Source organism: Lichenostomus cassidix, chromosome 1Aa (assembly GCF_008360975.1).
Source record: "Lichenostomus cassidix isolate B80296 chromosome 1Aa, HeHo_3.0, whole genome shotgun sequence".
Taxonomy (NCBI): domain Eukaryota; kingdom Metazoa; phylum Chordata; class Aves; order Passeriformes; family Meliphagidae; genus Lichenostomus; species Lichenostomus cassidix.
The window spans coordinates 42,061,886-42,075,212 of NC_139480.1; the positions used below are offsets into that span (position 1 = coordinate 42,061,886).

General features: G+C 35.5%; 1 protein-coding gene across 1 annotated transcript; it reads right to left on the reverse strand.

Moving 5' to 3' along the window:
* Positions 1–1,856: 1,856 nt before the first annotated feature.
* On the reverse strand, positions 1,857–13,160 carry LUM (lumican). The gene is made up of 3 exons (XM_085046409.1): positions 12,959–13,160; positions 9,029–9,925; positions 1,857–2,892 (listed from the first exon to the last, which is right to left on the reverse strand). Exons 2-3 carry the CDS (start codon positions 9,903–9,905, stop codon positions 2,738–2,740), a joined length of 1,032 nt encoding a protein of 343 aa, XP_084902535.1. The 5' UTR covers positions 9,906–9,925; positions 12,959–13,160; the 3' UTR covers positions 1,857–2,737.
* Positions 13,161–13,327: the final 167 nt, after the last annotated feature.

The following is a 13,327-nucleotide window of genomic DNA, read 5'->3' on the forward strand; positions in this document are numbered from 1 at the left end:
GCATAGGATGTTGCCCTAGATCCAGAGGAATTCACCCATTCCATTGTGTGCTCCTGCAGCTGAGTTGTCTGTTCAGATTGCCTACTTATAAGTAACATGTTTGCACCTGTACACACAGGTATTTCATAATATGATCAGGTTAGGGGTAAACAGGGATGTATGCATCATGTTTTTCAGTTTCCAGAATACTGAGGGCTTTGTCACCAAGGTCTATCAATTTCCTTCCCAGGAAGGGCAGAAATTGCAAGTTGTAGTGACTCAATTTCCAGGGCATTGGCTCTGTTAAGCATTCCCCAACATCTAAATTTCTGCATAGTGTCTAGAAAATAATTCATGTTGCTTTCATGAAATGAGATTTAAGGAACACGTATGTTGTTGTCTGATTCTGTAACATATGTAGAGATGGGAAACTTAAACATTCTCTACAGTGATTTAGAACAATTCCTTGGTGCAAAAGCAAAAACCTGAGCTTCTGTGTCTCGCAGTATGAAAGCAAAGAATAGTGGCCCATCTCTCCTTTAGCAGAATGATCTCATGTTCTTTTTTTTTTTATATGTAGCATGAGGAGCAAGCTGTGCAATGTCACATCTCCCCAACTGACCATGAATTTCTGAACCATGTTATTTTCTTTTACTTGGCCAAGTGCTTATTGCAAGCTGTAAAGGTTCCCTAGTTTCTGAGGGACGCTGTTGGTACAGTTTCCTGTTTTGACAGAGGGCTTCCTTCTGTTGGATCCCTTGAATAGGACATCAAAATGCCTTGTGAACATCTGTGGATGCTTTTTGTTGCAAAATAAGGGTATGTAGAAAATACCCTCAACAAGTTCTGAGCTATCATGAGGTGGACTGTTCTCAGTCTCACTGTTCACATTCTTTCATTTTGCATAAAAGTAATTGGTTTGCTGAAACAAGCTGAAAAGAAGAATACATTTCTGTTTTTTTAGATTACAGCAATCAGGTGACAAATCTCATTATCACTTTGTGCTCTAGAAGTCCTACTGTTTAGTGTATTTTTCTATGAAGGGAAATGTTGGGTTAAAAGCTCTCTGGAAATGGTTCAATACTGTTTCCCATACATTTTTCTCTTCTCTGGGGTGTTTTGCATGAACTTCCTCCTCCTTTTTCTATGTTATAATGCCTAGAGGTTATTCCATAGTGATTCCCATTCTGATGTGTTAAGAAAGCCCCCGATTTAGACTCCATTCTTCCATGAAAATTCTAGCCTACTTGTAACAAATTTTATTGTAAATCCTTCCTGTATGAGGGTAAAAAAGCAGTATCATTTATGAATTCCAAAACTTAAAAAAATGAGGAGGGAAATATTTCTATTATTTTCTGAATATCTCCTTTTGTTTCAGTCCCAGGTTTCTTTGTGAATTGTGTTTTGATTTTGAACATCTGGAACATGCTGACTGAATGGTTTGGTATGGATTGGTTTGGGTTTTTATTCAGAGGTGATAGCTTCTGCTTTTGCTATACAAACTGGCAAATTTTCTGTTTGAGTGTTTAATAGTCTAGTAGTTGAAAAGAAAATAGTACCCGTGGGATGATCTGTGCTTGCAAGCAAGCCTCTTACGGCTCTCAGTTACTAACACATTTATTTTATTCCAGGATGCTGACAATATCTGGACTGTTTATGCCTGGGTAGAATATACTACCATGTCTTTACCACGTGTAGCTGCATTTTACTCACCACCTGTGATTTCTGAGAGACTTCACTGTTCTTTTGACAATACTGAAACATTCATTTGCACATTTTCATGGTGCCATGATTCCCAAACTGCAAACTTCATAAGGCATTGACTTATTGGCCAACACAAGTGTAGTGCTGCATGTTAAATTATGTTTACAAACATATTGAAACTTCAAAGTAGAGAAATTAGTTTATTTAACCTTACAATAAATTTTAATAATAATAGAATAGTTTAGATTTTCTTGTCTTAACCTGATTGTTTTTTCATTTTATAAAAGAAAGAAACATAGTTGACGATATGGACAAAAGAACACTATTTGATATGTTTTATTTTCTACATCTGGTTAAAAGTAACATGCAAGTAATTGAGTAAAAATATTTGTATATATGATTTCTTTTGAAATAACAATTATACCAGCAATGAATAAAAATCTTACCATGAAAGTTAAATGAAAGTGTGACAAAAGAGTAAACAATTTTTTAACCTGAATATTTTTTCCTTGTTATCTTTCACATATTCTATTAATTTAATAATGTCTTAGGCTCTTATAAATTTTAAAAAAATTTAAATTGTTTGTAGATCGTTAAATCATTTTTTCCTTTGTAATCAATAACAATATGTAAAAGGCATGATAATTAGGAAGTTGGACAGGAATCTTGTATTTACACAGGCCAGCCCATCCTGCTCAGTATAACCCATGATGAAACCCACCTGACTTCCCTGTGAGTCTGAAACCTGCTGGCATGTATTGCATGCATGGATATAGATTTTTGTGAAGTTGACTCTTTTTCATCAACTCACCTAGTCACATGAAGGCATATTTTTCACCAGATTTGGTAATTATTCTGCTTTCTAAATAGAACCCTTTGTAAAAATATGCACACATTTCCCTAACGTTGCCAAGTGCATTCTAAATATTAACAAACAGAATGGATAATATGCAGATTGACTCTTGCTTTAAGGCATATCCTAGTTTTAAAGCACTATCATGGTGTGTTATTCCTGTAGCAGCCCCTGGAAGGGAAATGGCTGACGCCAGGTATCTCACTCCAGTGAAATCTCAGCAGCCACCCTGAGGCAGTTGTACATCTCCTGGGGCAGGTCAGCCCGGGTCAGGTTGTTTCCATCCAGGCGCAAGTGGGTGATCTTGGAATAGGTCATTGGTCCAACCACCTTACAGAAGCTGCTCAGGGGGAACTCTGAAGCAAAAGGGATAGAAATAAAAAGAAAACATGAATAATTAGGATAAATAGGACAAAAACTTTTTTTTTTTTTTTAAATTTCAGCTGGAAATTGTGACCCTAAATTATTTTACTGTTTTCAATATTTTGCATTTACACTGATGTAAATCCTCAGAAGTTCCTTGGAACTTGGAGACTTTTCTTGGGAGAGGTTCTTTCCATTAGTTGTGAGATTTTCAGAATTTCAAGACTGAGTTTTTCAAACACTATTTTGTCCCAGTACCAATTTGACTTTTAGACTTCAGATTTTATAGAGAGGTCTAATCTGGCATTTAGATAAAATGAAAAATCACTCTTCAGTAAAACTGGAGTTGCAGAGGGAGGTGTCCATCCTGTTGGGTAAGTTATCACAGGAGGGTAAAACTGTTACATAAGCTATTGAAGGAAGTAAAAAGTTTTTACAGAAATTCAAACCATGATACAGCCTAACCCTAAAAAACAGGCAGTCCAATGGGTGCCTGTTTATTTTGTATGTATTTTATATGTGCCACTTTGATTTGCCTGTTTCAAAATGAAATTTGGGTCTAGAGTTGGAGAAGAGTTTTACATTTAAATTGTGCAGTTGAACCTTTTCACTTCAGGATTAGCAGGAAAGTATAAATGCAAAAAATACTTATAAAATATTTATATTATTGTAATTTATATATTATGTTATATATGGTCTATTCAGTTGCAGTATTATTTAATACTGCACATAACATAACACCAGATAGATCTTGAATGGAAATCTGTCTTGTATTCTATGATCAATATTAACTGTAAGGTAGAAATTACATGAATCACTGAAGTTCCCTGCTCAGTATGCAAAGCACACACATACACCTATTATAGACATCCTTTATGCAGAGCAAATCAATCCTCAGGACAGAATGTATGGGAATAAATCTGATGTCTCCTGCAAACCACATTGTGTAATTTTGCAACGATGGTCTTCATCCTTCAAAACCAATAATTCTTCATTCTCACATGTGTTTCCTTTGAATCAGACAGAGGATTAGTCTATTGAAAATCTCCATAACTACCAAAAAAGCAGTCTGAGAGACTTGTTCTTCAACAGAACACTGACATCAGATGAATTCGCACAGAAAATATTTTAAAACGTAAAGGGACTCTTTCAATTAACCCATGCATCTCATAATTTCTGAGACATCAACTTAGAATTCTCAAAATCAAATGCCATCTGAATTACCAATCACAAGTCATTAATGGACTTTTGAAAACACCATCTTATGTATATTTTCTATGTGGCTACTTAATTCATCTAAGGAAATGTGATCACCTGTTTCAAACTGTAGTACAAAGGAAGTGGAGGAAGTACCTTTCATACCTCTTCATTAACTTAAGAATTAACATTCTTCTAATTTGATTCTTCCAGAATTTGCATTACTATAATTTTCTATCACTGATGAAACATGGCTTTTGTAAACTAAGTATAAATTAACAGGCAGCTCTTCAGGGCATAAGAGCTTAGGTAATTTTTTGGACAGAAATATAATGTTAAGAATGGATAAAGGATAATGTATTTTCCACAAAATAAGTTGTTTTGAGTAGGGATTAAGGAAATATAATTCAAAAATCAGATCTTGATTACCAATTTCATTAAAGCGAATCAAAGCAATTTCCTAGAGCTTGTGTAGTGTGCAGCCTTTATTTGAAAGGGTAGGAGATGAACAGCATCCTGTGGTCAGTCCATACTGCAATATAGTAAAATTTTAAGACTTCAAGCCAATTCTGATACTTTCCTGGTTCAGAATGTACCAGCAGAAGCAAACTAATGATTCTCATGTGTTAAAATCATATAATCTGAGAGGAGTTTATAGGATTATCAATTTTACTTAATGAAACCATAAATTCCTGCAATTTTAACTCATTTTATTGGGCTAGAGACTATACCATTGATTATTTCGTTCCAGTTTTTTTCAGATAGCTTGGGTTCAATTCATAAAGTTTAAAATAAACATGAATTCTAACACAGTTATTTTCCATCTTATATTTTTGCTGATGACAAACACTGAAAAACTTTATAAACATAAATTTTGTGGGGTTTTTTCCATATTGTTACCTTAGGGCATAAATACTAACATTTGGTTGCAAAATAAGATATGCTTATACAAGTTGGATAGATGTTTAACTACTCAAAAAATGTAAACTTAATACATGTAAGCCACAAAATTTGTTACCAAAATTGTGATCTGTGCTCACTGTTTATGAGACTAAAAAAACACTTGGGAAGTGGATGGAGATCTTGTCTCCACAGAAGTCAAAGGAACTCTGACAGTGGGATTTTGCTCCAATATTTGGTCCACACTGCTCAAATGTGGGTATTAATTTTTACACTCTTCATATAACTGTCAGTTGTTAAAACCATATTAAAAAATGTTTCATTTTAATTACAGTCTCCCCTAGCAGAAAATATGAAGAGTGAGTCTTGTGAGTGAACTTGGTGAGCTGTTACCTATATGATCTATATGGGGAACTGCAATCCATGAGACTGGAGCACTGTGGCATAAAATATCTCAGTAATTTACTTCCTCTTTTGTTACACTTACTAATGTTGTAGGTGAAAAAAAAATCTTCCTGAATTCATAAAATTCAGGTTCAGAGGCAGTGTAGCTGGAATTTTTCCCACACATTTTCCTGCATGACACAGAATTCCAGCATGAGCCAGACACTGGTAGAATAAGAAGTATTGGATGAAAATTGGACTTTCATCTGAACAATTATGTTCTCACTGAAAGTATCTCTTCCCATAATGGAAATTCTGATATTCAAAAAAACTACCTGAAATGGGTGAGAGAAAAACACCCCAAAAAAAACATTCACAGGCATCTCCTTCTTCCTCTCCTCTCCTCTCCTCTCCTCTCCTCTCCTCTCCTCTCCTCTCCTCTCCTCTCCTTTCCCACAACTATAGAGGAAAATGGGAGCAAAGAAACGTCTACTATTTAGACCAATTTTTGTTTTTAGAATTTTTCACTGCGTACTAAGTGAGAGTATATCCTTGTATATCAGGAGAGTAAGAAGTTTTTAGCTGAGAGGAAGATAAACTGTGCATAGATTCCTCATTCAGGTGTGCAATACAGTGGGCAATCGTAACAGGGTCTGAAGTCCCATAATCATTATTGCTGGTCTGTGGTCCAGTGACCACATGTGAAACATTTCTAGGCAGGCCATGTTAAAAAAATCCTTTGGGAATTGATGGAGTGGGCCAGATGAAAGACCATAAAGCACCTCCACAATGATTCTGATTAGAATAAATACAATTATGGTGCATGCCCTGATCCAGCCGATGGACTGGAGCAGAATATACAGCCTTTTAACTGTCCTCTGGGACATTTTCATATTTCCCCTTTTACACTCCATTTACATGGAGTAACCCCATTACTGAAGGCATTCTAAAGCTTGGTAGCAAACCACTGCTGTTATTAAGCAGGCAATTCCACCCTTAAATTACCATTAATAAGAAATAGTAAAAGACATGGCATTTTAGAAACTACAGATTAGGTTTGAGGTATGGAGAAAGGCAAAGATTTTTCTAAATCTTCCATGGTCCTATTCTTGTTTTGAGATCCAAACAGCATCAAGTACAGTAGATAAAGCTTTAGATCTGATATCTACGCTCCATGTAATGGATGTGCTTCGATTTATTAGTTAGAAATCAGGGGAGTTACTCTGAATTTGTTTGCTTAAGGGTTTGCTATCTGCTTTGCCCACTAATTTTTGAAGCACAGAGGGAAACAGAACATACTGAAACAAAACTAATTCTGCTACACATTTTTAATGTATTTATTTATCAGTTCTTGTTAAAAAAACTCAGAGTCACTCAAAAATGAGGGTATTTCTCAAACAGATTCTGTTTTTATGAATGATTATGCATAATGATTGCAGAAAGTCCATGGTAAAACTCATGGACAGTAATTTAGAGAAATATTTCCTTTCTTTCTAGTAATACCAACAAAGTTGGAACCAGAGTATGTGTCTTAGACAAATATAAATGTTAATTGCTAGCTTGAAGGTACCTGAGAAAAAGGGAGACATAGCAAGTTAAGAACTCTGGAGAATATCTTTATGGTAGGTTTCAGTATAATGAAAACTTCAAACTAAGTAAGCATTATCTGAAAGATTATACCCTTTCTGTATTTTAAAACAAATTATCATTACTCCTTTTACAAAAGTCTCTCACTGCATATGTGTACCATGGGCCATGGTATGGAAAGGAAGCTGGCTTTGTTTACAGTCATCCTTACACAAATCACTGCTAAATTATAATAATATATTGAACAAAGAAACTGGTAATTGGTTTGAGGCTTAAATATTCACAGATCAACCAACTCAATTTTCCAAAAGACTAAGCACTTACAGCGTAGATCAGGTGTCCTGAACAGTGAAATCCAAGGGCTTTTATTACCCTGTATATGGTACTTCATTAAACTGTAATGATTACTTATAATTCATTTTTATCCCATATTTTCAATCAGCATTTTAGGGAACTATCTAATACGTCTGTGAAATTAGATTGTTTAGAAAATTGATTATTGAAGTCCACTAGATTTTATGGCCAAGGAAAAAACTGTAAATCATAATTCTCTTGCATCAGTCCATAGGGTAGCAATGAAAGAGTAGCAGTAGCAGGTGAACACTCACTCCCCACATCATCCCCCTGGAAATGTAGCTTTCTTTGCAAAGCTAAAATGTTGTCATAGTCCTTGAATCTGAAGTCCTTGGAAAAGCGAATAGCAGGTAATCTTGGTATCTGGGTATTTTGCAGAAGGCTCAGAATATTCATTCTAAGCAGAGAAAAGTGCCTCATATGTCTCATGAGAAATTAAAAATCATCATTGTTAGTTATTTTAGGAATGGCAGAGTATCTGATAGGGTTCCACAGGTTGCTGTGTGTAGTGGCTTAGGTGGATAGTATTAACTCATTGTTTTCCCTCATCAAAACAAGGAACTGAGATGCACTAGGAAAAGAAAAGCCAATAGCACTGAGAAAATTGTGAAACATAATAAATACAAAACAATTCAAAATGTTTTGCACTCTTTCTGGTAAGATCTGTGCTAAAAATATTTGGTTTTAAAGGTTACATCTCCATGGAGTTAGCTATGTATGGAGTAGCTAATACTGAAACTCTTAACCCTTGATGGATACCAGCAGGCAAACAGAAGGGAGAATTTTGTGATTTGCTTTATGCCAACTAACAAGATGATATAAATCCTCCTGTAGAAACACTGTTAGTTTGACACATCTCCCTCTCCATCAGGGTCTACCACTGACAGAGGTGCAGCTGGAGAGCTTCTGACATGATGGTGAGACCTCTCCAGCTCTGCAGCACCTCCTTGTCAACCCAGGAATAGGACAGCCTTGTAAAAGTCTCAGCAGAAACCTGCATGGTCTCATGCCAGGTGTGTCATTTCTTGACTTCAGAAGGAACATTTTTCTAATAATGAGTGAATGGAGAAAGCTTGCCACCTGATTGTATGATATAGGAAACAGGAATGAAAAGAAAAGAGCAGGAGCAGCTCTTTGGAATTCAAGATAGGTTTGGAGGGATGCTGCATGAGGCAAGGGAGGAAAGAAACAAATGCAGTTACTTTGATGTATCTTTTTCACTGTGTTTTGTGCCTGATGCCTTACAAATTAGTTGCCTTCTCCCTCTTCCCTCCCTCCAGCACTTTGATTACTAGCCTCCTGAAAGGTTACCATATTCAGATCCTCAGCTGACATCTGTCTCTTTTTGTTGCCTTTAGAATTCTGAACATTTTTTCCACTGATCAAACTTTTCACCGTTTTCCCCTCAATTGTATAAGAAAACTATTTTGGCTTCTATGCAGTTAATCCAATTTACAGAAGATGAGAATTTGAACAATAATATCCACATTAGTATGAAAACAGAAATTTCTCTCTTTAAGGGTACCTTGAGTGGCTATTTAAACATTTGTCTTTTAACATGAATGTGGACAACAATCAGGTAAGTGTCAGTGTGCTAACAGCCTAACCAGTACTATTTTTTCAGGCTGGTTTATCTCTCATTTCAGATACTTGCACCAATATCTTGTCTGTGATAAACATTAATGAATATGTACAAATGTAACTCACTGCTAATTTTGTTGACTTGGAGGTAGAAGTTTTCCAGGTTCTCACTGACAGTTGGAATGCTCTTCAGCTGATTGAAGGAGAGATCCAACTCAACCAGTGATGTGATGTTGAAGACGTTACCTGGTATTCCAGAATCTGTTAATTTATTGTGGGATAAACGTAAATATTGCAGGGTTTTAAAACCTTGGAAGTACTCATCAGGAACATTGGAAATCTGGTTATTATCAAAATACAGCATGAGCAAGGAGTGAGGCAGTCCTGTCGGTAGCTTTGTAAGTTGATTGAAGCTTAAGTCAAGATACAAAAGTGAATTCAGGCCCTTAAAAGCCCCAGAAATAGAATCTGCTTTCAGCTGGTTGTTCTGGAGATGAATGACAGTCAGATTCATCAGCCCCTCAAGTGCACCAGGGTTGACTTTTGTGATCTTGTTGTGACTTAATTGCAGGTCATCTAGAGTTTTGGGGAGTGGTCCAACAGCTTCTGTCAAATTGTTGTAGTTAATGTGAAGTTTCTTCAGATTCTTTAGTTTAGAAAATACTCTTCCCTTAATTTTTGAATTTTCCAAGTGGTTGTGATCCAGGATCAGCCACTGTAGGTCTGTCACGTTGTCAAATGCATTCTCTTCAATTCCCTCAATCATATTGTTGCGAAGATAAAGGTATTTTATTCCACTTGGTACAATCGGAATGGTTTTCAGCTTAAGATTGTCACAATACATGGCAGTAGGGTAGCTTAAAGGACAATTACATTCTGGGGCACAGACTGCTGCAGATGGCCCAAAAGGATCATAACCATAATCATCTCCAGGACCATAGTCATACTGGCAAAAAATGCCACTAATCAATAGCAGAAAGACAGGTAGGGACTTTAAAGTCATCTTTCTGATGTGTCTTGTTCCTGTATGGTGAAAGGGAATAAACAAGATATAACTTTAATTTTTTATCTCATTCAGCAATATTTGAAATTTTACCACATAAAGATTATAATTAAAACCCAGTTAAGGTTCCTATTTAAAATTTTTAATTAAAAAAAAATTAGTATTATGTTGTTACTACTATAAACTTACTGCAACTGTCTTGTATAATCTTCATTTGTGATGAAAAATTGCTGGCCATTCAGCTGCTGTAAGAAAACTTTCTTTATATCTTTCTGCATTCATTCATTAAGTCACAAGAAAGATTATGAAATACAAGGTTTTTTAATTTAGCACGGAAGTTTTCAGTTTTGCTGAAGGCCATGTTCAGAGGCAGTTCCATCACTGAAATTCTATCAAGCATTCCTAATGTGCTGAATTTTCTCCTGTCTAAACATGTAGCTGTGTGACTGATGTTTGAAAGAGGCAGGAAAGTTAAAGCTGAGGGCAATTCTCTAGTGCATTTTGTGTTAACATGTGAGCAGCTTGAAAGATCTTTTTTCCCTCTTCCATAAAGCTTGGCCCACTAGTTTCATAGTCACCTAAAGAATAAACTAATAGAAATATAAAGCATATTATCTTTAACATGCCAAACAATCAACATGGCATATGTGTACAATGGATCTGAAATGACTGAATCTGACAGTGGATCTGAAATGACAGAATTTCAGATAGTGAAGATGTTCTTGCGAATTCTCTATACAGCAGATGTTGATTACATTGTATGCCCATTCTGAATCTGAGCAATAAAACACTGGTTTCACATAGTTAGTCTTTCAGTTCACATACAGAAAAAGGACGTTCAGTGTCCTTGGGAGATGTTTGTGATTCAGTATAAGTGATGTCACTTAATTTTTAAGCTTTCTCCTACCTTTCACATTGGATACTCCACAAGAGGCCAATTAATCTGTGAAGGGTAGTATTTGGTCATACCTCTTACTGGCTAGATAGATGTTCTGCTGGAAAAGTAGGTCTAGAATCAATAAAGTCAGGGAGCTTACTTTGATTTTCACTAGTACAGCACAAGGCTCCAAGTACTCAACTACTGTTCAGAGAATGAGAGAATTACAAAAATACTTAAAACCTTTTTTCCCCAAGGAATTTCAGAAAGTATGTGAAGCCTGTAAACAGACCACAAGACATTGATCTCATCTGGGCAATCTTCCAGCAGAGTAACTTAGTCTGGCTATTGGCATTGTTTAGTGTTACACAGGGGACTTAAAGTGCAGGGCCATAGCTAAAAAGTTTTCCCTAATTCTAAATGTCTTTGCTTCTATTGACTTGATAAAAGCCACATCACATTCTAGTGAGGTAACAATCTCATTTAATGTACCTGTAGGCAGGGCCTATGCATCTCATGCAATATAGCACAAAGAATTTTAAAAAAATTATGTTAGCTCCACTCAATAACCCATAAAGTCCCACTGCTAGATATTAAGCTACTGTCCCCTAAAAAAGGAATATGATTGCATACCATCTCCATGGTATTGGCCCCATCACATTTCCCTAATTACAAACCCTAGGATAATCAATGAAATATTAGTCAGTGTAATTTTCTTTGTCTGGTTTTCATTACTGTATGAGAACATGCAACATGGACATGAGCTCAACCTTTAGTCCCCTGCTGCTATAAATAAGTAGAGCTCATCTGAAAGCAAACACTGCAGTAACACAATTTGTCTCAAAATCCCGTCCTACTTAGGATCTAAACATTGAAGAAAGGAAATCAAGTGCTTCTGTATTCAAAGTACAAAAGAGAGTGTAATGAACTTCTTGGACTATACTCTTTGGCCTTACAGTGACATTTTTCCACATCTCCTCAATGTTATAGTGTTAAAATAACATAGACATTTAAAATTCAATTTTTTTTTCTAATTTCAAATTATATTTGTAATGCTAAGTTTCATTATTGATATCATATTCTGACAGTCCTTTGAACAGTGTACAAAGTTTAACTGGTCTGCAGAATTCTGGAAGTAATTAAAATGTTAGATAGAGTTTTAAATTAATTTATCAGCAATGTGTTAGAATGTATGTGACAACTCTGTACTTCAAAGGCTTATGGGCATAAAACAGCAATGTAAATATGTAATATATTTAACTTCTTTTCTTCATGCATTTCCAATTCAGGTATGTGAATGTTTCTCTGCCAGAAGTGTAAAAGGTTAAGAGATCATGCTTGTTTGTTACACTGAACAACATGAATCCAAAAGATAAAAATCCGAATACATTCTTAGACACTTATCTTACAACATAAGCATGCTTTAACTAATCGCCTGTGTCTGTTCTAAGTAGTTACGTTGCAAAATACCTGTGAAAATTTTTGTGAAGTTGCTGAGGCAACTTGCCAAAATGTACTAAATGGCAAATCCATGATTTTGGAAAAATGCTTGCTACATTAGAGTAGACGTACTATTCAAACTATGTTTGACTTCATTTATACTTCCTTAATTATACAGTTATTGTGAAACAAAAAATTAACAGAAAAAGTTAAATACAAAATTAACAATCAGCCTTAATTCTGTAGCTTAACTTACAGAGTTTGCAAAATATTACATTTTTAAAAAATTTCACTAGTATATTTAAAATGTGCTTTAAAATAAATTAGAAATTTTAAAATACCTACCGTTTCCCTCCCATTGTTTATGTGATTAATTATTTAAATATCAGAATACCTTGTCTTTTTGCAGAATGAAGCAAAATTAACAAATGGGGTTTATGCAGCTCTCACTAATGTTATGAATGAAAGAGTAAACAGTGAGTACTCTTACAAACTTCTTTGAACTCTATATCAAGTCTTTTTCAGAAGTAGAACAAAACAGACTGTAAAAAATTACAACACTGATGTACAAAATATGTGAAGTTCTAAGGAAACTGAGAAAGCAAATCGACTAAGCAACTGTTGATTTGTGCTCAATTTACAAATTGGCAAACTTATCCTGTCATGTTTTCACATTCCCATTGCAGCTACATTTAAATAGCTGAACATTACAGTTAAAACATGCAGTAGCACTTACCTTACTGCCTTGAAGCTGCTTTCCTTAATTCCCAGAGCAGATGCAGGAAGAGACTGTATCGACCAATATATGCTCTAAACAGTGTCAGGAGGTAAAAGTCTGCCAGATCCTCTGTGTTACAAGAGGGGAAAAAAAAACCCTAGTCACGCTGTTCTCTGAAGCTGCTATGTCATCATGGGGATCTTGTGGTGTGGCATGGACAAAAATGCAGCTCTCTAATGAAGTGCAGGTGGATACCATATTTCGTACAAGGACAACCCATCTGTTACTCCTGTGGGACCAGAGAATGATATTTCACAAACCTGAGAAAGTTTAGGAGCCATAGGCTTATACAAGGAATTTTTGTGTTTGAGAGGGAAAACATTCTAT

Excerpts from the sequence above, each read along its gene's own strand:
- LUM (XM_085046409.1), bottom strand. The coding sequence starts at position 9,905 with ATGACTTTAAAGTCCCTACCTGTCTTTCTGCTATTGATTAGTGGCATT. Across the intron at positions 2,893-9,028 it reads CCAAGTCAACAAAATTAGCA|AGTTCCCCCTGAGCAGCTTC; the intron begins GTGAGTTACATT and ends CTTTTGCTTCAG.